Genomic DNA, 26,661 nt, shown 5'->3' with positions numbered 1-26,661 from the left:
GATAGACTGTATGGGACTAGCAGAAATGACTGGCAGAATCCGTGACCAGGGAGAAGAGTCGGCAGAAGATTGGAAAAAATTTAAGGACTATCTACAAAAATACTGTAAAATTAAGGAATGTTGTTGGATTGAAACTAAGTGGTTTCTAGCTGTAATGGTATTAAGGAATATGATAAAATGGTTTTCTTTTTATAAGTAAGAATTTAAGGTTATAATAGCCTAAGATGATGGATAGAAAATAAGGTGTTCTTTTTGTCTTTAAAGCTGTAATGCTTTGAGATATGGATTTGCTGCACAAATAATTTGAACTGGATATACAAGAAGGGGAGGTATGATGAGGTCAGGGAAATATGTTATGAGAAAATAAGTTGTGAAATTTATGTGTTTTTAACTTTTTTCTTTTTATGTCTGTTTTTTCCCCTCTTTGTAAAAAATTGGAAAATTTAATAAATATCTTTATAATATATATATATATATATATATATATATATATATATATATATATATATATATGAGAACATGGCTATCATATCACCCCTTAACCTCCTCTTCTCCAGGCTAAACATGCCCAGCTCCCTTAGCCGTTCCTCATAAGGCATCGTTTCCAGGCCTTTGACCATTTTGGTTGCCCTCCTCTGGACACGTTCCAGTTTGTCAGTGTCCTTCTTGAATTGTGGTGCCCAGAACTGGACACAGTACTCCAGGTGAGGTCTGACCAGAGCAGAATACAGTGGCACTATTACTTCCCTTGATCTAAATGCCATACTCCTATTGATGCATCCCAGAATTGCATTGGCTTTTTTAGCTGCTGCGTCACACTGTTGGCTCATATCAAGTTTGTGGTCAACCAAGACTCCTAGATCCTTTTCACATGTACTGGTCTCAAGCCAGGTGTCCCCCATCTTGTATTTGTGCCTCTCATTTTTTTTGCCCAAGTGCAATACTTTACATTTCTCCCTGTTAAAGTTCATCTTGTTTGTTTTGGCCTAGTTTTCTAATCTGTCAAGGTCGTTTTGAAGTGTGATCCTGTCCTCTGGGGTGTTAGCCACCCCTCCCAGTTTGGTGTCATCTGCAAATTTGATCAGGATGCCCTTGAGTCCATCATCCAAGTCGTTGATAAAGATGTTGAATAAGACCGGGCCCAAGACAGAACCCTGTGGCACCCCACCAGTCACTCTTCTCCAGGATGAAGAGGAACCATTGATGAGCACCCTTTGGGTTCGGTCTGTTTCTTCCAGAAACATCAACAGTAGCAACACAATGGTTTCAGACTAAAGATTGCCACTGCCTATAAATGCATTCCAAAGATACTTAATTCGCCATCCCAGAATCCTAACTTCTTACTTGTAAGACTACTCAGGAATCAAGTTAAACATGTATGTTTACTGAATCAGGGCCTTAAGCATCACCAATATGTTCTAGTGGATTCTTTATGAAGGTTTGATAACTACCATGCTGTATTTAGCAGAATAAAACTGGGGAGGGAACCCCACCTCCTTTCAAAACAATATTCAAGGCTTTATTTCTCCATAGCATGGCTTTATGGGTAGAAACGAAGACAGAAATGTGACCATTTCCCCCTATAAATGCCTATTGTGTCTTAAGCCCTTCTTGTGGCCCCACTGCACTTTTCTGAATGGCTCATTCCTAAGGCATGGGGGGAAAGGCTGGCTCAAAAAAAGCTTTAACCAGCAGGCTATTTATTAAGTACAGGAGGAAAAGTAGCAGTGATGTCACCTAAGCCCTGGAAAGGAGGGAAATTCAAGAGCTTCTCTTCATGCTCCATTGAGCTGCTAAAGTCCTAGCCTGTCATTTCTCCAAGAGGACAGGGCTTCAGAGGTCTCAAAACGACCAAACATTTTAGTATGATTGGGTATACTTCACATTTACGTTATAACAAAAACATGCTTAGGATTTCCTGGGCTTGCAAGAGATCTTGAGAAGTAATGCAGTAGCAACATACAAAGAGGAATGTAGGCAAATGAGCAGGTGCTTTTGGACTGAAAAAAATTGTGGCACTAGCATTATTTCTGAAACTGATCACTGGAAATCTTTATGCTTGGCTTTCAGAAATGTAAACAAACTAACTATGGAACAAATGGCAAAATTCTTTTGGGGACTGCAAATCAGAATGTGTCTGAAAAGGGTTAGCATCCATGGTGCCAACTGTGAATACTATGGCATTCCCCTTTAAAGCCCTGTAACAAAATCCTAGAAAATAGAAATGCTTAACTTGACCTGGATTCTGCTGTGTGTGTGTGTGTTTGTAGGAAAAGATTAATAGTCAGATTCAAAGCAGTAAATGGAAGTCAGATTGATTTAGGCTTCCAGCCCTATGTAAAAATAGCAGACTTTAAAACTGTGTTGCCACTTAAAGATATTTGTGCAATAGGAGCCCTAGTTTTGTTACAATGCACTCAACAGGGAACTTTGGTCAATCCCAGCTAACATGTTCATCCTTTTGATAGACAAGCTGGCAGACACACATTGCCCACTGGCATGCTTTTATATCTTCACAAGTATGTGCAGAATTTTTATCTGCACACCCAAAACAATTATATGCAATGGGCCTCAAACACTTGGGGTGTATTTACTGGGTGAAACAACAATGGGAGCCACAAAACACAAGCCAGAGCGCTACAGATATCCAAAGCAGGCAAATAAGCACCTGTGCTTTTCCCACTTCTGCTGTGTACATACAATTGACAATGGCATTAGCCAGGCACACTCTGTGCCAGTTCTTCAACATATGTGCTTGTTCTCCATTGTCAGTCAGGCACAATTCAACCTTGAAGTCCCTAAATGGCGTTGGTACAATATATTTTAGGGAACTGCTACCTTCCATTATTTGTTTGCTAAATCCACCCAGCTAAGATCATCAGCTGAGCACAACATAGTACACCCTTGCAGTTTGAGTAAGGCATCTTCTAATGGGATACTCACATTTTGACGGAACTTAAGTTAAGACAGAATAGTACAAGCATTCTAATTGCTCTCACCAATACCTGTGTGCATATCGAACCAAGAAATTTCTTGCAGAGGTTTGGGGAGGTGGAGGCAGATGACAAAAGCTTGATTTTTTAAAGTTTTAGGAGATGGCCTGGGAACCAAACATCTCTCTATATAAATAGCCCCTTTCAAGTTTTACACATTACGAGAATTTAATACAAGTGACAACTACTGTCGGTCCCATAAGGAATGAGCTTTTAGTTATTCAAGATGAAGCAAGACAATTACTCAAGACTCAGAATGTTCAGAGAATCGGTGACACTTGGTCAAAGCTCTCCAAAGGTGTTTGTCTTCTACCAAAGGCCAGTGAAACAAAACCCAAATGTGAAGAGGCTACAGAGAACATTAAGAACTTTCATATGGAACTGGATGTGTATGTTTCATGTTGCCTGCTGGGCAGCTATTCATATCCATACATATTTTTCAAGATCTCAGGAAATGTACTTTTCTCTCCTCCTGAGTGCTCTGCAAACACACCGTAGCTACAGGAAAGTAATACTGAAATGAAAATAGAAACAGGCAGGGTGATCAGAAAAATCCATTTCCATAGAACTCCCCTGGTCCACAACCAACATGGGACACTATGTGCCCAGATAGAAATGTTACTATAGCAACATCATCTCACCAAACTCCTTGCTGTACCTTTTTTTACAGATAAATGCACTTCCAATAGACTATGCCTGAAACCAGGAGAGGATTTATTATTGAATTTGTACCCCAATCTTTAGTCAAAGAGCAGCTAACATACAACCAAAACAAGGCAGTCCATAGTTCCAGGCTTAGAATCTTAAAAAACGTGATATGCAAGGGAAGAAGGATGGGAAGGGAAGAGGAAAATAACAACAAAAACTCAGGCACCAGTTTCTAAACACTCATTCCTATAGTGGCTGGCTGGCAGAGAGCAATAGGATAACTTGTAATGGCAGACATAGGAAAGCTGCTTTGTACAGTTAGATCCTTGATGCATCTAGCAGCTCAGTGCTGTCTATAATGATTGGCAGCATCCATCCAGTGCTAAAGACATGGAATGTTTCCCAATCATACCCAGAGTTGTTGGGACTTGAACCTAGAACTGTCTGCATACAAAGCAGAAGCTATACTGCAAAGCTGCAGCCCTTCCCAACCCTTCTACAGCAGAGACAGCAGGCACATTTTAAGAGCTGGAAGTCCCACATTCATCTCACCTCAGCCACAAACTCATTAGAGCTGCAATCCTGAGTATCTACTAGAAAGTAAACTACACTGAACATCTCAGGACTTATTCCCAGGTAAACATACATGGGTGGGCAGCTTAAAGCAAACCATTGTGCCCTAACACTCAGATTTGCAACAAGGGGGAAACCAACTGGCCGTGCAGGGCAAGGACAACTGAATAACACACAAAACCCTGGGCATCTGAAAATGTGCTAGCTTAGTGCAGCTAACAATGAAGCTATTGTGAACATAAGAGCCTGCTGAATCGTTGCAGGAGGCTGCATTAGATGACCGTCAGGAGTCCCCTTCAACTCTACAATCTGGTGATTCTATGAATCAGGCGAAAGGCTCCCCTAGTCCAGCATCCTGTAGTCACGGTGGCCAACCAGATGCCTGTGGGAAACCTGTAAGAAGGATTCTAGCATAAAAGCGCTCTCCACCTCCTGTGGTTTCCATCTACTGGAATTCTGAAGCATTGCTGTATTACAAACACATGAACTCTTGTTTTTATGATGACATCCTTATGAAGCCAGCAAGGCAACACATGGTATCAGGGAATAAGTCTCACTGAATGCTATGGGCTTTCCTTCCAAGAACAGGTGCTTAACACAACAGCTCTACTAGTCAGATATTCTGCTTGTGCATGGGTATGTGTCGGTGGAATTCAGTACAGGTCTGCTTGGGTGTCAGCCCCAGCGACCTCAATGCAGTTTCCCTGTAAGTCAGTCCCATCCCCAAACCGCGAGTTTAGGCCTAGAGCGCACAGGTGTAGACACGAAGACTCAGGACACGTGGGCCCACTCCGCCCAGGTGGGACTTAGTAGCTGACTGACCTTCCACCGCTCCCGCGCCCCACGCCCAGCAGCCCCTTCCCCTTACAGACCCATCTCACAAGGCTCCTGCGAAGAGCGGGAGAGGAACCTTGTACTTGGCGTCGAGCCCCCTGGAAGAGAAAAGTGCGCGGTCAACCTCAGCAAACTCGGCTGCAGGGCCCCCTGGACGCAATGGCCATTGGGGTGGGGGGTGGGGGGTGGGGAAGAGCAGCCTCCCCTTTAGTTCCTGGGCAAGGAGAGAGGGAGGGGAAGGCAGCACCCCCCTCTGGGGATGGCTGGACTAGATGACCCCTGGGCGACCCTCCCAGCCCGGCTCCTCTGAGGGCCGCCGGAGGGGCGGGGGCGGCAGGCCCCCCCCAGGCCCCCCACCCGCAGGGGAAGCGGGTGTCCCGGCCCCCACCCCAGGGCAGCGAGGAGCGGTTCCCATGGCAACCCGGCCCTCCGGGAGGGGGCGTGGGACTCACCCGGTCGGCTGGGCAGGAAGGAGCGCCTCTCGGCCGGGGCGCAGCTCCTCGCTCGGCGTCAGCCGCCCTTTTCCTCCGGAGGCTCCGCAGAAGCAGCAGCAGCAGCAGGAGGAGGAAAAAGACGCCGCCGCCGCCGCCGCCGCGAAGCTTGACGCAAGCACGCACGAACGGCGCCTGACGCCCGCGAGACCGGCGTTTTATGCCACGCCCTCAGCCAAACCAAGCGGCTCGCCTGCCCTTTTGGCCGCTGCGGCGGCCGCTTACTGCGCATGCGCCCTGATTGGGGTGGTTTTTTTAAAAACCCAACTAATATGGCGACTGCGAGGGACTCGACTTTCCCTCACGCGCCTTTGGTGGCGGGATGGAAGGAATAGTAGGGGTTAACCAGTCTCGCGCCTGCGCAGAAAAGGGAGCGGGAAGAGGCGGAGTGGCTAGCGCGCGCTCGTTTCCAATGGAGGAGTCCCGCGCATGCGCTGCTGCTACTGCTGCCGCCGCTGCAGGTTTTGTTTCGTTCGATTTTGTTAAAGAGGAGGCGGCGCGTCCGGCTGTTTGAAAGGGTTGAGCGGTTTTGAGCATGCGCCCCTCTCCCGATTATGAATGTATCTGTTTAATTCCACCCCGGACATTTAGTGGGAATAACGCAGCTGGACCCGTCAGCGCTTAGGGGCATGTGGGAGTGTTTTAAGCACTGGTTGCACGGAATGTGTTTGCGCACCCTCCCCCCTCAGAAAAATACGCCAAGCCAAAGTTTTGTAAAAAAGCAAAGCAAAGCAAAACCTCACTCTCCAAGGGACAAAATAACCAGGACTGTGAACTACCGCATCATGGCCCCTGAAGGCGCGCGGGGGGGGGGGAGTGCTACCTATCACCGGTCAGTGGTACAAAAAAGGAAGGCGACTCCCAGGCTTCTGGTGCATGTTCAGAGGAGAGATGGCATAGGAGAGGGGCCACCACTGAACAAGGCACCCCTTGCGCTCCCGGCCTCGTGGCTTCTTATGGCGGGCGGGCAGCGAGCAGAGCCGCTCCTGATGACCGCAGTGCACAGGTGGGTCAATATATTGGTAGACAACCCCGGACAGTTTAGGCTCTTACCTGCTAATGGCAAGGCCTTGAATTGGGGCCCAGTAGCTTACCAGCAAGCCAGAACAGCACGTCCAAGGTTGGCCGGGCATGAACCCTCATTGGGCCACCTGCCGGGCTGCAGCTTCTGCGCCATCTTCAACAGAAAACGTATTGCAGCAGTCTATCCCAGAAGTTACCATGGGGTGCTGGGACTACGAAACAGTCATAGCTGGTGAATCAGCTGTAGCCAGGCAAAAGTGACCCTTGCATCAGAGGCTGCAGTGATCGTTGGAAGCTGAGGAGCTCCCCAAGCTATGCAGCTGCTCCTTCTGGGAGCATGCTGACCCACTAGCAAAACCGGTCACCTTCCCAATGCTTGGGCCCAAGGACCACCATTCACCCCCAGTGCCATTCAGCTTCAAGTTTATCAGCTCAGCTGCCAGGTAAGAGTGCATAAGTTTGTATCCTGAAGCATTTATGGTTTTTTTGAACTATGTCATATAGCAGACCTGTGAAAATCAATAAACCATGCCCATTAGTTTAAATGGCTCTTCACTGCAAGGGAGAACACCCTAACAACATCCATGGCCCACTCCCTCATTTCTTTTCTCGTATTTCACCACAGAAATCAGGAATATAAAAAGATGTAAAGTGCAAATTGGATACCATTTGCTTAGACGCATCATTCTTCTATAGTCTAAGTTAGAATAAATAACAATACACATTTGACCAAATACAGTAGTTTGGGAAGGTGGTTGTTCCTTTTTTGTGTTTTGTTGTTTTCTTTTGTTTTGTTTTGTATCCAAGTCTTAACAGGAGAGCGGGAATATCCAGCACCCTCCAGAAGTCTTTGTATAAAGCAAGGACATCCTCTCACCCTGCCCCGCAATTTCCCATTAGAACCAAGCTGACCACAGACAATGCAGCCAGCAAATTAAGCCTGTTTTCCCATTCCCTTGAATATGATGAAGTTTCTGGGTGCTAAACAACAAGAAAAGACAAGAGAGGGTGAAAATACTCTATTGCAGGAGATAATAGTGGGTGAAGATTTGGATTAAAAGGTCTGGATGCACATTCCTCACTTGTGTATGAAACTTCCTCAGTGACTTGTGACAGCCACTCCTTTTCAGTGTTCCTTACAGGGCAGTTGGGAAGATAAATTGGGATAACCCAAGCTTGCCACCTTGAAATCTCTAGAAGAGATACACATGACATGATAATGCATTGTCTTAGCTGCTCCCTTAGACAGAAAACAGGTCAAATGGATTCCTGCTCCACTGTTGTTGATTTATCATCACAGTTTATCATTACTGCTGCTAGTGCAAATGTTCCCTAAGCCTACTTTGCATATATCTGAGCTATAAGTGAATTGTCACAGACAACTGCACACTTTGCCTTTGGTTGCTATGTGATCCCACTATTTACCGGTATCTGACTCTCCAAGGGTTGTTGGACTCCAGCTCCCATCAGTCCCAGCCAACTTGGCCCCAGTAATCAAGGATGATGGGAGTTGCAGTCCAGCAACAATTACAGACCCACAAGTCCCGCATCCAAGGGTAATACTCCATGTAGATGATGAAGTCTACAAAAGATTTTGCCATAATAAACTTGCTCACTGGAATTAGTTGTACAGGATTCAGTTATTTTACCTACCACTTACTTCTGGCTGATAAGTTCTGTGTAAGTCTAAAACCTGCATATCCACAGGCTCTCCTTTCATTTGTCTGCACTAGAGGCTAAAAGCACATTATGAAAACCAAAAACAGCTGGGCAAGGACTGCCCCCTACTGGGTAAGGATTAAAATTGCATGTGCTGCTGCCAAACACACTCCAGCAACACACCCTAAAATCTGCAAAAAGAAAAAAGATTGGCCTGAAACCAGGTTACAGAAATAATGGTGGCCTGCTTTATTATCATTTAGGTAAAGGGACCCCTGACCATTAGGTCCAGTCGTGGACGACTCTAGGGTTGCGGCGCTCATCTCGCTTTACTGGCCGAGGGAGCCAGCGTACAGCTTCTGGGTCATGTGGCCAGCAGGACTAAGCCGCTACTGGCGAAGCAGAACAGCGCACGGAAACACCGCTTACCTTCCCGCCAGAGCGGTACCTGTTTATCTACTTGCACTTTGGCATGCTTTCAAACTGCTAGGTGGGCAGGAGCTGGGACCAAGCAACGGGAGCTCATCCCATTGCAGGGATTCGAACCACCGACCTTATGATCGGCAAGTCCTAGGCTCTGTGGTTTAGACCACAGCGCCACCCGCGTCCCTTATTATCATTTAGCAGCAGTTTAATCTGGGGCAATTTCTCCACTACCGCGACCTTAATTTACAGGCAAATTCCAGCATGTTACAATCAAGTTTATCCATCCTTTGTTAATTCACACAATAATAGACAATGAGAGATATAAAATGGTGCATTTGAACTCAGCATCTCAGACATGATTCCCTCAATAAGAATGAGGGTTCATTGGCAAAGTTGTTCTCTTGTTGAAAATCATAGCCTAGTATTGCAAACAGGGGCGACGTAACAGAGGTCTGTGCCTTTAAGACTTACATGGGCTCTCAAGATGGAATCAAACCAGAATCTCCCCCAAACCAAAACTCTACTAAATGAAAGATACACTATTTTATCATCACAGATGACTGCCTTTTAAAAAAAGTTCCCCAGACTAGAGGAAAAGAGGAGAGACTGTCCATGGCATCAAACTTGGGATTTGCAAGCAGTTTGCATAGTGGTTAAGAGTGTTGGACTAGGACTGGGGAGACCCAAATGGAAACCTCTGCTCAGCCAGGAAGCTCCCTGGGTGACCTTGGGTCAGCCATGCTCTCTCAGCCTGAACTACCTAACAGGGTTGTTATGAGGATAAAAGGGAGAAATGGGGAGAACTCAGGGGAGGAAAGGTGGAGCATAATAGATTAGTTAACTAAAATAAATCTTTTAATTTGGATTTGCATTAAATAAAACAAATTCTCAAATTTTGAAGTAAATCATGTGATGGCTGGCCTGAAAAGTGTATTTTCAGCATCTCTAGATCTTTAGCACTCTTTGTATTCAAGGCTTTCTCTGCATCCAGCTCTCCTTTAGCATCCTCCAGCTCTTTTTGTATTTTTCTCATTTCCATATCATGACAGAGCTTCATGTTTTCTGTGAGTAACTTGTTTTGAAAATCTTGCCGCTCTCTGAATTCCTTTAACTCTTCTTGTAAATCCTTCTTCTGCAACTTTAAATGCGTGACTTCTCCTCTTCTTTGTTTCAGTTCCTCCTTTAAACTTCTGATGCTGTCTGATTTCTCAAGTAGGCCTTGTTTAAACACTTCAATCTTGGAATCTCTTTCGAATCTTTGCCTTTGAATCTGCTCCAGCCAGACAGTTTTACACCAAGCTTCTGTTCTGTAGTCACTCAGCTCTTGCGTCGCTTGTTCAGATTCTGCCACTAATGTTTTGTATTTGGCTTTAAGTTCCACCAGCTCCGCCTTGAGAAGGGACACCTGAAGTTTTAAAGAGATATTTTCCAAGTGTTCCTTGCACACCTCTTGTCTTAAAACTGCCAGTTCCTTTGTATTCCAGGTACAATGACCTCCTGTTTCAGCTATCCTTTTTCCTGATTCAACATCTAAATTAGCAGATCCCCTGCGGGTGGAATCCCCATCTTTAAACTCCTTTGAATTTTCTCTCTTTCTTCCCCATAAGTTCAACTCCTGCTCGCTCACAAGGAGTTTGGAGGGAGATCCTTTCCTTTGGAACTGTTGATCCTCATGAAAACTGGCCTTAGCCGTTTTGTTGTAGATTTGCTCAGTCCTTCTTGCCCTCTCCAAAGCAAACTTTTCACAAATCAGAGGTTCTGGCTGATGGGACCCACTGAAGAAATCTTCCTTGCTGAAATGAGGAGGAAACAGCCTCTCCAGCCAAAGTTGGTTTGAGCTCTCGATCGCAAAGGCTGCTTCTGCACTGAATAAAAGAGAAAAGCAATAAAATTAAATCAGTAACTGATTGGAGGCTTTGGGGTCAATTAATTCTTTAAAAAATATGTTTTGCATGGTGTAGTGAGTGGAATACTGAACTAGGTGGTCTGGAGAATCATAGAATCATAGAGTTGGAAGAGACCACAAGGGCCATCGAGTCCAACCCCCTGCCAAGCAGGAAACACCATCCTGACATATGGTTGTCAAGCCTCTGCTTAAAGACCTCCAAAGTAGGAGACTCCACCACACTCCTTGGCAGCAAATTCCACTGTCAAACAGCTCTTACTGTCAGGAAGTTCTTCCTAATGTTTAGGTGGAATCTTCTTTCTTGTAGTTTGGATCCATTGCTCCGTGTCCGCTTCTCTGGAGCAGCAGAAAACAACCTTTCTCCCTCCTCTATATGACATCCTTTTATATATTTGAACATGGCTATCATATCACCCCTTAACCTTCTCTTCTCCAGGCTAAACATGCCCAGCTCCCTTAGCCGTTCCTCATAAGGCATCGTTTCCAGGCCTTTGACCATTTTGGTTGCCCTCCTCTGGACACGTTTCAGTTTGTCAGTGTCCTTCTTGAACTGTGGTGCCCAGAACTGGACACAGTACTCCAGGTGAGGTCTGACCAGAGCAGAATACAGTGGCACTATTACTTCCCTTGATCTAGATGCTATACTCCTATTGATGCAGCCCAGAATTGCATTGGCTTTTTTAGCTGCTGCGTCACACTGTTGGCTCATATCAAGTTTGTGGTCAACCAAGACTCCTAGATCCTTTTCACATGTACTGCTCTCAAGCCAGGTGTCCCCCATCTTGTATTTGTGCCTCTCATTTTTTTTGCCCAAGTGCAATACTTTACATTTCTCCCTGTTAAAATTCATCTTGTTTGTTTTGGCCCAGTTCTCTAATCTGTCAAGGTCGTTTTGAAGTGTGATCCTGTCCTCTGGGGTGTTAGCCACCCCTCCCAGTTTGGTGTCATCTGCAAATTTGATCAGGATGCCCTTGAGTCCATCATCCAAGTCGTTGATAAAGATGTTGAATAAGACCGGGCCCAAGACAGAACCCTGTGGCACCCCACTAGTCACTCTTCTCCAGGATGAAGAGGAACCATTGATGAGCACCCTTTGGGTTCGGTCAGTCATCCAGTTACAAATCCACTGAGTGGTAACATAGTCAAGACCGCATTTTACCAGCTTCTTTACAAGAATATCATGGGGCACCTTGTCAAATGCCTTGCTGAAATCAAGGTAGGCTACATCCACTGCGTTCCCTACATCTTTTAGTATTACTGTCCATGGGATCTCACCCAGCACTTCCCTAAGTTTTATGAAGTCGGCTTTCTTAAAGTCAAGAAATTGAGTCCTAGTATGCTTGGCTGCTCCTTTCCGCTGTATAGTAAACTTCAGAAGAGCATGATCACTCGCGCCTAATGATCCTTCCACTTCTACCCCACTAACCAGGTCATCAACATTGGTTAGGACCAGATCTAAAATGGCTATTCCTCTTGTTGCTTCTCCCACTTTCTGGACAATGAAGTTGTCTGCAAGGCCAGTGAGGAATCTGTTTGACCTTATGCTCTTGGCTGAGTTTGACATCCAAGAAATATCTGGGTAATTGAAGTCCCCCATTACTACTATCTCCCTTCCTTTTGCATGCTTGGCCATCTGTTCCAGGAAGGCATCATCTATGTCCTCCGTTTGGCTTGGGGATCTATAGTAAACTCCCACAATGAGGTCTCTGTTATTCTTCTCTCCCTTAATTTTGACCCAAATGCTCTCACATTGGCTTTGAGGTTCTAAATCTTGGATCTCTTCACAGGTATACACATCCCTGACATATAACGCCACTCCTCCTCCTTTCTTGTCTGGTCTGTTTCTTTGAAATAGATTGTATCCCCCCATTATTACATTCCAATCGTGGGACTTATCCCACCAGGTTTCAGTGATGCCTATTATGTCATATTTAGTTTGCTGTACCAAGAGCTCAAGCTCATCTTGTTTATTTCCCATGCTTTGCGCATTAGTGTACAGACATTGAAGTCCATTAACCATTCCCCCGTGTCTCTTATTTAAGGATTTTTTCCTCCCACCAGTAGGTCCGCGTGCTGTTTGCTCCATTTGGTCTATGACATTTGGATGATCATCTTCATCAATTGATAGACTCCTACCTTCAGGAGCACTGTCTCCCTCCCCCACATTAGTCAGTTTAAAGCCCTCCTGATGAGGTTTCTGAGATTTTTGGCAAAAACATTTCTCCCAACCGTTGTGAGGTGCAGCCCATCGCTTGCCAGAAGTCCATCTTCAAGAAACTGCAGTCTGTGATCTAAGAATCCAAACCGTTCCTGTTTACACCATTTGCGAAGCCAGCTGTTCACTTCCACTATTTTTCCCTCTCTCCCTGGGCCACGTCGTTCAACTGGGAGGACAGATGAGATGACGATTTGTGCATTTAATTGCTTCAATTTCCTGCCGAGAGCCTCGTAGTCTCTTTTGATCTTCTGGAGGCTATTGCTTGCAGTGTCATTGGTTCCCACATGAACCAAGAGGAAGGGGTATTTGTCAGTGGGTTTTATGATTCCTTGCAGTCGTTCAGTTACATCTTGGATCTTAGCCCCGGGGAGACAGCACACCTCCCGAGACATCTTGTCAGGCCTACAGATCACTGCTTCTGTTCCCCTCGGTAGGGAATCCCCTATCACCACTACACGCCTCCTCTTAGGTTTGGTCGGGGTTCTTCCGTGAGCTGTCCGTTCCAAGGTCGCCTGCACATTCCCTGAGGACTGACTTTGCTGCTCGTCTTCATATACCTGATCGACTGTAATGAGGGAGAGATCCTCAAATGGAGTCTGCTCTTTGTCTTCCATGCTAGGGGAGAGGACTTCAAAGCGATTGTGTATTTCTAAACAATCAGAGCGAACCCTGGGCCTCCTACTTCTTTGAGTCACGTTTCTCCATATATCTGGCACCTGTGTTGGTGAACTATCCTCCTTCTCAGGGGAGTCCCCTGTCTCCTCCTTGGTGGAGACGGTGTGCTCTGTTGCTTCCAAGAAGAGCTCCAGCTCTCTAATTCTTTGGAGCGTAGCTACACGTTCCTCCAGTTGCTGGACTTTGTCTTCTAAGAGGGCAATCAACATACAATTGCTGCAGGTAAAGCTGCCTGCAACCTTTGGCAAGATGGCAAACATTGCGCAGGAACCGCAGGCGACTGCAGCTGTTCCCTCACCTTCCATCTTGAGAACGTGTCGTTGGGGGTGGCTACTGATAAGCTCTGATAAGCTCCTCCCACAGCTAATCACCTGACTCAACAGAAACCCTGCCCCCTCTGACCTTTGCACAGGGAGAGCAGCTAATCAGGCACAAAGAAACACACACACAAGAAAATGGATATAAATGCCCACATAGCTATGCACATTCCCCAGTACCAACCAACTTGGTCCTTCTTATTGGCAGGTAAGGCCTTGGGCTAAGCCATCCCAGAGTCATGTTTTGGTCCACCATGTCAGTTCAAAATGACACCTGGTATCTAGGCAAAGAGCACCAGCCCCCACCCCAGGAACCCTTATGCTATGTTTGGCAGTGATATCTCGAGTGGCAGCTGCACCTGTGCCGAAACGATGGGCACCGTCACATTTCGGTCTGGCATCATAATCTATATGACACCCAGCACCCTATCATCTCCCCCATTTTAGGAACTCTCGTGCTGAGTTTGGCAACAATATCTTGAGAGGCAGCCAAATCCATAGAGAACAGACGGACTGACAAATGGACAGACAAAGAGACAAAATTTATAGTAGAAGTCAGTGAGAGCAAATGGCAGTGTATTCAGAGTTTCCCCACAATGCTGCCAGTAGTCCAGCCTGACTTACAGAAATAATCATATTCCATTCCTGATCCTCTTTTGATCACTGGCTTCCCAACTGGGCAGAGATGGCTTATGTATGCAAGACGAGAACTCAGTGTTCATTAAGCACACAATAACTCCTCCTCCACCCCCCACCCCACCCCCATGCTCCCCTCGTTCTCCACTCTGGAATGGAAAGAGTTGTAGATTAAGCCACTTTGCCATTTACTTACAAAATTGTCTGCTTAGCTGTGCTTTTCCTATTATTAAGGAGCTCAAAATTTGAACTTTAGATGTTGCGGGAAGCCAGGAATATTTCAGTTGTATGTTCCAGGGAGCCTTGGTTTAAGGAACAACTTCATTTATTTATTTCTAGCTCTTAATATAGCTGGAAGGGGCTGTGTGGGGGGAAGCAATTTGAATTAATAGGATGCCTTGAGTTATATAGTATGGGATGCCTATAGGTTATGATTTTCAAGCACCACCTGGCTTGCCAGGTCGAAGAGGTTAAAATGCAGGGCATCCCTCCATGTGTGTGTGTGTGTGTGTGTGTGTGTGTGTGTGTGTGTGTTGTGCATGAATTCCAGCTCCAGAAGAGGAGGTTTCCCAGGACTAACTATTCCCTTGTTCTGTTGGTTAGGGGAGAGCAAGAAGTTCTCACCAGGTCCTTTAACTGAAAATCCGTATGCAATAGTTTCTCTTCTCTTTCTCTGTGTATCTGTCACTTCTTCACCTTGTGAGTTTTGTGAATCTTCCCAGTGACGCAGACTGATTCTTCAGTGGCTAAATTTAAACTTTTGTTTTATTTCCTTGTTGTTTCTATTTTCTGCTAAAGACCTCTAAAAATTTATGTGTAAAGTATTTTCTGTGGCTCCCCTCCCCCTCTTCTAAGCCACAAGATAAAACAAAGGCAGAAAAATTGAGACAGCTCCTTCTCTTCCTTCCTCTCTGTTCCTAGAAGAATTTTGACAGTTGCACAGCAACTTTTGAAGGTGCATCTTTTAAAGGCACAAAAGTCCTGCCTGAAAAACAACATGGCAGGCCCTGCAAAAAAAACCCCTTTAGAAGAACCCTTGGCATGGGGCCACTGATACCCCGCTCCAATCCAGCCACCCTTATTTTCTTTAGCTGGTGCCATCACGACAGTGGCAGCAACACCACTTAACTGCCCTTATCTCCAGGCCCCTAGTGCTTAGAGAGTATGTTCCAGATAGATACATTAGGTTCAACCTAGAGACAGGGCATGAGGAGTTGGACATGACCCTTCCCTGTCCTTACTTGGTAATCCTTATCAGTCTATCTCTGTGTGTCTCTGGGTCGTGGGTGTCTGAGTGTATGTACTGGATATGGGGGCCTGCCCTAGATCAACAAAATGGCTTCCTTGCTTAACATTTTAACTCTCAAAATGGCTTCACTGAGCATGTTGCCACAATAATACAGTGGCTCCTTGGGTTAAGAACTTAATTCGTTCCAGAGGTCCGTTCTTAACCTGAAACGGTTCTTAACCTGAGGCATGCTTTTGGTAATGGGGCCTCCTGCTGCTGCTGCACTGCTGGCGCATGATTTCCGTTCTTACCCTGGGGCAAAGTTCTTAACCTGGAGCAACCACTTCCTGGTTAGCGGAGTTTGTAACTCGAGGAACCACTGTAGTAGCCAGATGGGAGCACACACAGAGAGACACTGCTGAAATAGTTGTCTGGGGCCCAACAATGAGCACATTAAGTGGTTTGAGCTGGTGAGAGACCCTTTGGGGGCAGTGAGGCCCTCAGCCAGCGCTTTGCATGGCCAGCTGCAAGCTCTGGCCCTGGGCATTTCTCCCACTACAAGCCAATGAACGCACACAGAATCACACACCGCCTGATGGAGCTATCATTCACATGTCTTCCTCATTCATGCTGTGTGCATACATCTTGAGGGCCAAATTAGATGAGATGACAGAGAGCCAAAGTCAGACCTCTGATCCCTTAAAAAATTTTTTTTTTAGCATATGCAGTAGAGATGGGGGCAGACGTGTTGAGTTGCCCCGGACATGGAAGGGGCCATCATGCATGAATGACATCACATGTGTGCCACCGCCTCCTCCCAACCTGGCCAGGCCAAATTGGGCCCCCACCCACCACCTTACCTTCGTGAAAGGGATGTGCAGGATGAGGATGCTTCACCCTGGCGCATCTTTTTGAGGATCACTGTAGAATTTGGGGAGGGTGGCCCCCGCCTTGAAAATATTGGTGGACCCTGGTCCCCCACCCACCAGATGGTGCCCCAGGACAGGGTGATTTGGTTCAGGGCTGCAACACTTTGGGGAGTGTCACCTCGCACTCCTCCCCAACCCCTCGCTATACGCTCCTCAGTGCTATGATTTGGCCAGTCTGGGGAAACCTTTAGGTGCATGGGGGAAGTGGCTCTTTGGGGATTGGGGTGTTCATCATGAATATAGAGGGGTGGGGGCCGGATGGTTAGCCTTGTTCCCCGGCGTCACAGTCCTGGTTCATTCTCCCTCGCCCCACAGCTTTCCACAAGAGATCTCACTGTGCAGCTGCATGTCTTCTCTAGCTTGGCCCTTGCTTTAATGCTAGAGAAGGGATTAGGGTTCTCAGAACCAGTAGGACTGGTGGTTACACCTGACTGAGGAGAGATTAAGGGGTGATGTCATAATTAAAATGTATCTTGTACCTTTAAACATCGTTTTAGTAAGTCGGCAATGCTAAGAAGCAGAAACACTAGGGCCAACTTGTGTATTTGGCAACCTAGTAAGTTAATGTTCATTACAGACATTTATGCTTATCATATATTCTTATGTAGCGCTTTTAAAAACAGTGGCGGGGGGGTGATTGAGCCCCTCTTTCCCGCATGCTCCTGTTACTGTTAAAATAATGCTGCACCCATCCATCTTTTTCTGTGAATGGAGGAGGCATGTGATAAAAACACACACACACACACACACACACACACACACACACACACACTTTCTAAAGCTTACAGGCCTATACCTGAAGCCTTTTTTGATTTGCCAGCCATTTTAATGATTGTCTTGCACTTTTCTTTAAAAAAATTGATGCTTTATCTCTGTCCACCAGGCTGATACATTATATCAATCCTTTTACAAGTAAGTACATGGATGTCATAGCACCGTCATGGCTGCAGCTGGGCTGCGACATAACATCTTGTCTCATATATATATATATATATATATATATATATATATATATATAATTTCAACAAAAGGGCATGCTAACAATGCTGATGAGAGTCCTGAAGGGGATGATATTGTGTCAAGTCAAAATGCTGCGGCTGCTAAGGAGTAGTAAAAAGATGAAATGAGAAGAATGGTAGGACCCCGGTTCACATGATGCTATGGCAAATAAAAGATGTAAACTTAAAGAGATGCCCTAATGCCATCCTGCCCCCACCCACCTCAAAGGACTCACCTGCTGCCCCTGGAGCTGGCTTCCATTCTCACCGTTGCCCCAGAGGCTGCAAATGGTTGCTAGGGCTCCCATAGCAACAGCGCCGAGGCTGTGCTGAGAGAGGAAGGGCCTCCCATCTCTCAGGGAGTGAGCACCCCCTGCTCTGAAGAGAAGCCCCGCTGCCTGCTTGCCTGCCTTTGCAAAGCAGCCTCCTCCTCCCCCTGGGGCTTTGCAAAGTCTGGTCCAGAGGGATGGTTTTAAAGCACTATGGTACCACTTTTGACAGTCAGGGTTTCCCCCCAAAGGATCCTGGGAACTGTAGTCTCTTCAGGGTGCCAGGAATTGTTAAGAGACCCATTTCCCTCACAGAATGGCAATTCTCAGAGGTCTCGTCCAACTGTCAATCTCTATTTCCAGGAAGCTGGGGGTGGGGATGGTGTCTCTCAACAACTCTTAGCACCCTTAACAAATTTAAGCTCTCAGGACTCTTTAAACCATGGGTAGGCAAACTAAGGCCCCAGATGCGGCCCAATCGCCTTCTCAATCCAGCCTGCGGACAGTCCGGGAATCAGTGTGTTTTTACTTGAGTAGAATGTGTGCTTTTATTTAAAGTGCATCTCTGGGTTATTTGTGGGGCATAGGAATTTGTTCATTCCCCCCCCCCCATATAGTCTGGTCCCTCACAAGGTCTGAGGGATGGTAGACCGGCCCCCTGCTGAAAAAGTTTGCTGACCCCTGAAAAGCTTTTGAAAGTGGAAAGCTTTAAATGTATGTTGTGAACGAGGCTTTGCATAAAGTCAGGGTTAGGGCTATGAATGTGTCTCAAATGCAAACAGGACTTGTCCCTGTTTTACTCTTTCCTGACCCCATCATCACTGCCCCTTATTTTTGTCCCTTTTCAGTGTGTTGGGGGGGGCACACTGTTGATTTTTTGTTAGTTGGTCATTTGGAGGCCAGAACGTGTAAATGATCCTGTTTACTCTGCATCCCCTGCAGTCCCGCTGCTAGCTGCCTGCCGTTGTTACATCTGAAATGAGCAAAAACCTGACAGCAGTTTTTAGCTGCACACCTGCACTTCCATAAGTTTTTCTCCTGTGTAGTTAACATAGTGTTGGTTTTTTAAGAGAAAAGCATACTGTTCAATGCAGTTCAAACTTGTTTTATATTAAATGCTTTAGTTTTCTCAGCAAAAGAAGGCACCAAACATTTCCTGACTCTTCTGCCAAAATTTGCATTTGTGGCAAATATAGACTGATTATTTAATGGCTTGCAACTGCTTTTAAAGTCCTTCTCCTTGCAAACTTTTGCAGAGCAAAATGGTATCTGTTTCTTACCCACCTTTGGTGTCCTTTCAAGCTTTCCTTTTTATATAGGATACTTAAGGGAAAGCAACAAAAGGTTGCACTCTCCCTGACCTTTGAACTCTGTGGCCATTGGGGGACCCAAAGGGTGGGGGCATGGAGGCAGGCTATTGTCCAGGCCAATAAGGGTTCTCAAAGAGCACCAGAAGCTCACAATGTAGCCCAGCGGTCTTTGTGTAGCTGTTTGTGCCTGTGACTTGTGTCGTCAGGATTCTGCTGCTGCACCCGCCTATGACAAAAGTTAAAGACGTACAATCTCCTCAAGAAAGTATAATGTTTGCAGGTGCCACTGCATCTTCAGAAACTAAGCATACAGGCGTGGCAGATGGCGCCTCTGAGGAACTTTGATCTCCTGTGTTCACTTCAGGGAGAGATTTTATGACTACGGTTTCCCAGGAACATCATAGTGGAACCATGCCTCCTCCACATACTTTCCTGTCAGCAATAAGTTTTGAAAGGAATTCAGAAATGTTTTTTTTTTTTTCTGGAGAGAGGGAAATAAAATAACCTTTTGTAGATGGCAATTTTTCCATATGTAATCTGCAGAACATTTCATGTACTGTTCATGAACATCTAATGAGAAGAAGTCCATTCTACACATGTAAAGGTCATATGGTCCAAATTCTCTGCAGATGAAGGCTTTGTCGACGTTGAATTAATAATAATAATTTATTATTTACCATATTATTTATACCCCACCCATCTGGCTGGGCTTTCTCAGCCACTCTGGGCAGCTTCCAACAAAACATACAGTAATGCATCAAACATTAAAAGCTTCCCTAAACAGGACTGCCTGAAGGGCTTTAAAAGTCAACACCAACACTTTGAATTGTGCTCGGAAATGTACTGGGAGCCAATGTAGGTCTTTAAAGACTTGTGTTATGTGGTCTCAGCGGCCACTCCCAGTCACCAGTCTAGCTGCCGCATTCTGGATTAGTTGTAGTTTCCGAGTCCCCTTCAAAGGTAGCCCCACGTAGAGCGCATTGCAGTAGGCCAAACGAGAGATAACCAGAGCATGCACCACTCTGGCGAGACAGTCTGTGGGCAGGGAGGGTCTCAGCCTGCGTACCAGATGGAGCTGCCCTGGACACAGAATTGACCTGCGCCTCCTTGGACAGCTGCGAGTCCAGAATGACTCCTAGGCTGCGCACCTGGTCCTTCAGGGGCACAGTTACCCCATTCAGGACCAGGGAGTCCCCCACACCTGCCCGCCTCCTGTCCCCCCAAAACAGTACTTCTGTCTTGTCAGGATTTAACCTCAATCTGTTAGCCGCCATCCATCCTCCAACTGCCTCCAGGCACTCACATAGGACCTTCACCACCTTCACTGGTTCTCATTTGAAAGAGAAGTAGAATTGGGTATCATCCGCATATTGATGGACACCCAGCCCCAACCCCCTGATGATCTCTGCTAGCGGCTGCATGTAGATGTTGAAAGAAGAAGAAGAAGAAGAGTTTGGATTTGATATCCCGCCTTTCACTCCCTTTAAGGAGTCTCAAAGCGGCTAACATTCTCCTTTCCCTTCCTCCCCCACAACAAACACTCTGTGAGGTGAGTGGGGCTGAGAGACTTCAGAGAAGTGTGACTGGCCCAAGGTCACCCAGCAGCTGCATGTGGAGCGGAGACGCGAACCCGGTTCCCCAGATTATGAGTCTACCGCTCTTAACCACTACACCACACTGGCTCTCCAGTGATGATAATGAATGATGATAATACAAAGGAACCAGGGGAGGCAAGTCAAATAATCCCATAATGTGGGATTAACATTGTGTATACAGTTGTTTTTTTAAAAAATATTATTTAATTTAATGATTTGGTTTTTTGTGAAAACTAAAAAAAATTATACAGTGGTAACTTGGGTTAAGTACTTAATTCGTTCCGGAGGTCTGTTCTTAACCTGAAATTGTTCTTTAAAAAAAAAAAAAAATTATTAAATTTTCCTTTTTACAAATTCGCCATCCCAAACAGTATTCACAAATTTCAACTTTTTGGACTTCCACGAGCTTTTCCACCAATCCATATTTTCTATTTTTATGCATTCTCTAAATTTATATTGCCATTTAATATTATCCTTTCAGTTCTATTTCTTTTTTACAATACATCTTTAACTTTCACAAAGCCTCTTTAAATCCCACTAGCGTTGTCTGTTCGTCACATATGCTTTTCCGATAATCTGTAAACTTTCCCCAGTCCTCGATGAACTTGTGATCCCGTTGATATCTAATCTTCCCAGTCAGTTTATCCAGTTCTGCATAGTCCATAAGTTTCATTCTCCACTCTTCAAGGGTCGGTAGCTCCTCTTGTTTCCATTTTTGGGCCATTAATATTCTTGCCGCTGTTACTGCGTATTGGAAAAGTTTGTAATCCTTTCTATTTATCTCTCTTCCAGTTATTCCTAACAAAAAGGCTTCTGGTTTCCTTACAAATGTGTATTTAAGCATCTTCTTCAACTCATTATATATCATTTCCCAGAAACCCTTTACCTTCTTACATTCCCACCACATATGGAAAAAAGATCCTTCTTTTTCTTTACATTTCCAACACTTATTACATGTTTTGAAGATTTTTGCTAACTTAACCGGTGTTATGTACCATCTATATACCATTTTCATAATATTTTCCTTTTTCCATTTTCATAATATTTTTCCCAGTCAGCCAATTGTATATTATAAACAAAGTCTCTGGCCCAATGTATCATAACCGACTTTACCTCCTCGTCCATCGTTTGCCAATCCAACAACATTTTATACATTTTTGACAATATCTTATAATCATTGTTTATTATCTCTATTTGAAATTTCGATTCTTTTTCCGTATATCCACTCTCTTTTAAATCCTTTTTAAACATTTCATTTACCTGAAAATAATGCAACCAATCAAACACATGTTCTTTTACTTGTTCATATGGCTTCATTTTCCATTTCCCCCCTTCTTTAATTATTAGCTCTCCGTAAGTGATCCAATTCCCTCTCATATTGATTTTCTTTACACTCATAACCTCCAATGGAGACAACCAGTGTGGAACTTTGGGTTCTAATATATTTTTATACCTATCCCATATTTCTATTATGGAGCTCCTGAAAATGTGATTCTCAAAACCCTTGTGACTTTTCTTCTTCTCCAACCACAAATACGCGTGCCATCCAAATCTATTATCAAATCCTTCTAAATCTAACAGTTCATTGTTTTTTAATTTTATCCATTCCCTTAACCAGCAGAGACAAGATGCTTCATAATATAATTTCAAATCTGGCAGCGCAAAGCCTCCTCTTTCCTTTGCATCTGTCAATAACTTAAATTGTATTCTTGGCTTTTTGCCCTGCCAGATATATCTTGAATTTGCCACTCTTTGAAAGTCGTTGTCCCCCTAATTATAGGAATCATTTGGAACAAAAATAACATCTTTGGAAGCACACTCATTTTGATCGTTGAGATTCTACCCCAAAAAGAAAGTTTCATCCTTCCCCAAACTTACAAAACTTTTTTGATTCTGTTCCACACCGGTATATAGTTGTTTTGAAATAAATCAATATTTCTTGGAGTTAACCATATTCCCAGATATTTTACCTTCTTCGCCACTTCAATCCCTGATTCTCGTTGCATTACTTCTATTGCACTCTGGTCCATATTCTTAACCATTACTTTGGTTTTTTTCTTATTTAATATAAACCCGGCCACCTTGCCAAATTGTTCCATCTCCTCTAACACCACATTTAAACTCTTTAAAGGATCTTCTATCGTTATTACCAGGTCATAAGCAAAGGCTTTAACTTTATATTCGTTTTGACCTACTGTCAACCCCTTTTATTAATTCATTTCGTCTAATTGTACTCAAGAGGACTTCCAGAACCATTATGAATAACAGTGGGGAGAGAGGAAACCCTGTCTTATACCCTTCCGTATCTTCACTTCTTCTGTTATTACATTATTCACAATCAATTTAGCTCTTTGCTCTGTATAAATCGCCCTTATTCCATTATAGAAATCGTTCCCCACCTCCATAAATTCTAAATTTTTTAACATAAATTCCCATGATATACAGTGGTGCCTCGCAAGACGAACACCTGGCAAGACGGAAAACCCGCTAGACGAGAGGGTTTTCCGTTTTGGAGGCGCTTCGCAAAACGAATTTCCCTATGGGCTTCCTTCGCAAGACGAAAGCCCATAGGGAAATCTCCGGGACAGCGGGGAAGCGCAGCGCGTCTTCCCCACTGTCCTCGGACCTCCTCCAAAGGCTGGCGGCGGTGTGGAGAGACCTCCTCCCGCCGCCAGCCTTCGGAAGGGGTGGAGGACAGAACCCTGAGGCACTCATCCCCCACCACCACTTTCTGAACACGGCCCAGGAGGAAAGAGCAGAACCACTGTATAACAGTGCCCCCAGCTCCCAGCCCCGCTAGGCGGTCCAGAAGGATGTTATGGCCGATGGTGTCAAAAGCCGCTTGGAGATTCAGCAGAACTAGGAAACAGCTCTCACCTTTGTCCCTAGCCCGCCGGAGATCATCAACCAGTGCGACCAAGGCAGTTTCAGTCCCATGATGAGGCCTGAATCCCGACTGGAAGGGATCCAAATGGTCCGCTTCTTCCAGGCGTGCCTGGAGTTGTTCTGCAACCACCCACTCAATCACCTTGCCCAAGAATGGAAGATTTGAGACTGGGCGATAGTTGGCCATATTGGCCGCAACTAAAGATGGTTTTTTAAGAAGCGGTTTGATAACCGCCTCTTTCAGCGGGTCTGGGAAGGCTCCTTCACAGAGAGAAGCATTCACCACCCTGCGAAGCCCGTTTCCCAGCCCTTCCTGGCTAGCTTTTATAAGCCAGGATGGGCAAGGATCAAGGAGACAGGTGGTTTGTTTTACTCATCCAAGCAGCCTGTCCACATCCTCGGAGGTAAGAGATTGGAATTGATCCCACACAGCTTGACTAGACAGGACTAGCACTCTCCCACGCCGGCCCTGCTCCCATGGTGGAGTCTACCTCTTCCCGAATCTGAGCGACTTTGTCTGCAAAAAACTTTGCAAAATCATTGCAGGAGATCATGTGGCCCATACTGGGCCCCAATGTAGCAGGTGGTTCTGCTAAATTGCGAACCACCTGAAAAAGTCTCCTGCTGCTGTTTTCTGCAGATGCAATAGAGGCGGTGAAGAAAGTCCTCTTTGCCATCGCTATCGCCGCTTGGTAGGCTCAACATTGAGCTCTAACCCATGTCCAGTCAGATTCAGAATGAGTTATCTGCCGGCGGCGCTCTAGCTGTCTCAGTGATGGTTCCTCTTCATCCTGGAGAAGAGTGACTAGTGGGGTGCCACAGGGTTCTGTCTTGGGCCCGGTCTTATTCAACATCTTTATCAACGACTTAGATGATGGACTCAAGGGCATCCTGGTCAAATTTGCAGATGACACCAAACTGGGAGGGGTGGCTAACACCCCAGAGGACAGGATCACACTTCAAAACGACCTTGACAGATTAGAGAACTGGGCCAAAACAAACAAGATGAATTTTAACAGGGAGAAATGTAAAGTATTGCACTTGGGCAAAAAAAATGAGAGGCACAAATACAAGATGGGTGACACCTGGCTTGAGAGCAGTACATGTGAAAAGGATCCAGGAGTCTTAGTTGACCACAAACTTGACATGAGCCAACAGTGTGACGTGGCAGCTAAAAAAGCCAATGCAATTCTGGGCTGCATCAATAGGAGTATAGCATCTAGATCAAGGGAAGTGATAGTGCCACTGTATTCTGCTCTGGTCAGACCTCACCTGGAGTACTGTGTCCAGTTCTGGGCACCACAGTTCAAGAAGGACACTGACAAACTGGAACGTGTCCAGAGGAGGCAACCAAAATGGTCAAAGGCCTGGAAACGATGCCTTATGAGGAACGGCTAAGGGAGCTGGGCATGTTTAGCCTGGAGAAGAGGAGGTTAAGGGGTGATATGATAGCCATGTTCAAATATATAAAAGGATGTCACATAGAGGAGGGAGAAAGGTTGTTTTCTGCTGCTCCAGAGAAGCGGACACGGAGCAATGGATCCAAACTACAAGAAAGAAGATTCCACCTAAACATTAGGAAGAACTTCCTGACAGTAAGAGCTGTTCAACAGTGGAATTTGCTGCCAAGGAGTGTGGTGGAGTCTCCTACTTTGGAGGTCTTTAAGCAGAGGCTTGACAACCATATGTCAGGAGTGCTCTGATGGTGTTTCCTGCTTGGCAGGGGGTTGGACTCGATGGCCCTTGTGGTCTCTTCCAACTCTATGATTCTATGATTCTATGATTCATTGCCCTCAGATCCATGGAAAACCATGGGGCTGTCGGGCTCCATGCAATCGGAGAGGGCGCTTCTGAGCCAAATAGTCAATAGTCCTGTTTAACTGCACATTCCAGCGGGCCACCAGGGAATCAGCTGAAAGGCCATCAACATGGGATAAAACATCCCCTACCACTCTCTGGAAACCATTTGGCTCCATTAAGTGGCGGGGGCGGACCATCCAAATCAGTCCCACATCCCCGCAGAGGTGAAGTGGTGTGGAAAGTCCAGTTGCACCAGGAAGTGATCTGACCATGGCACTGCTTTTGTTTCGCTTTTAGTTAGTGTCAGATCACCAACATCCATAGAGGTGAACACCAGGTCTAAGGCATGTCCGCGGCTATAAGTTGGACCAGACTTATTCAGGGACAGCCCCATGGAGGCCATGCTTTCCATGAAGTCCCGAGCGGCCCCTTATAAGGTTGTGTCGGCATGGATGTTAAAATCGCCTAGGACAACCAAACTAGGTGTCTCCAGGAGAACATCTGCCACGACCTGAAGCAGCTCAGGCAGGGAATCCTTGGTGCAGCAGGGAGGTCGGTGCACCAAAAGGAATCCTGTATTGCCCCTATTGCCCAGCTTCCATAACATGCACTCAGAGAAGTGGGTCTTCCCAATAGGATGCCTGGTGCAGACTAATTACTTCCTAAAAATCACTGCAACCCCCGCCCACTACGCCTGGGTTGCTGCATGTAAGAGAAACCTGGTGGACAAGCAGCGGCAAGGACAGGCCCATCAGCATCATCCAACCAAGTCTCTGTCACACATGCCAGGCCAAATCCTCCATCCATGATCAAGTCTACGCTTCAAAGAATTAGAGAGCTGGAGCTTTTCTTGGAAGCAACAGAGCACACCATCTCCACCAAGGAGGAGACAGGGGACTCCCCTGAGAAGGAGGCTAGTTCACCAACACAGGAGCCAGATATATGGAGAAACGTGACTCAAAGAAGTAGGAGGCCCAGGGTTCACTCTGATTGTTTAGAAATACACAATCGCTTTGAGGTCCTCTCCCCTAGCATGGAAGACGAAGAGCAGACTCCATTTGAGGATCTCTCCCTCATTACAGTCGATCAGGTATATGAAGACGAGCAGCAAAGTCAGTCCTCAGGGAATGTGCAGGCGACCTTGGAACGGACAGCTCACGGAAGAACCCCGACCAAACCTAAGAGGAGGCGTGTAGTGGTGATAGGGGATTCCCTACTGAGGGGAACAGAAGCAGTGATCTGTGGGC

General features: G+C 45.7%; 2 protein-coding genes across 4 annotated transcripts in view; both read right to left on the bottom strand.

Annotated features, from left to right (window-relative positions):
- Positions 1-17,814, bottom strand: part of PHF6 (PHD finger protein 6) — a 35,502-nt gene extending 17,688 nt beyond the window's left edge. Inside the window, exons 1-2 of one of the 3 annotated variants that reach the window (XM_081180529.1) lie at positions 5,501-5,672; positions 5,087-5,146 (exon numbers count right to left, since the gene is read on the bottom strand). The gene's annotated coding sequence lies outside the window, so the exon portion shown is untranslated. Of the gene's footprint in view, positions 1-5,086; positions 5,147-5,500; positions 5,673-17,790 lie in introns of those variants that run through there. The other 2 variants (XM_081180530.1, XM_081180528.1) reach the window with 2 other exon arrangements.
- On the bottom strand, positions 9,481-17,862 carry CCDC160 (coiled-coil domain containing 160; the record flags this gene model as incomplete). Its single annotated transcript, XM_081180531.1, has 2 exons — positions 9,481-10,512; positions 17,777-17,862. 2 exons carry the CDS (start codon positions 17,860-17,862, stop codon positions 9,519-9,521), a joined length of 1,080 nt encoding a protein of 359 aa, XP_081036657.1. The 3' UTR covers positions 9,481-9,518.
- Between the last annotated feature and the right edge of the window lie 8,799 nt (positions 17,863-26,661).

Source organism: Podarcis bocagei (genome assembly GCF_964188305.1).
Source record: "Podarcis bocagei genome assembly, chromosome: Z".
Lineage (NCBI taxonomy): Eukaryota > Metazoa > Chordata > Lepidosauria > Squamata > Lacertidae > Podarcis > Podarcis bocagei.
The sequence above is the reverse complement of the archived record's forward strand: the minus strand, read 5'-3'. Positions and strand labels throughout refer to the sequence as shown.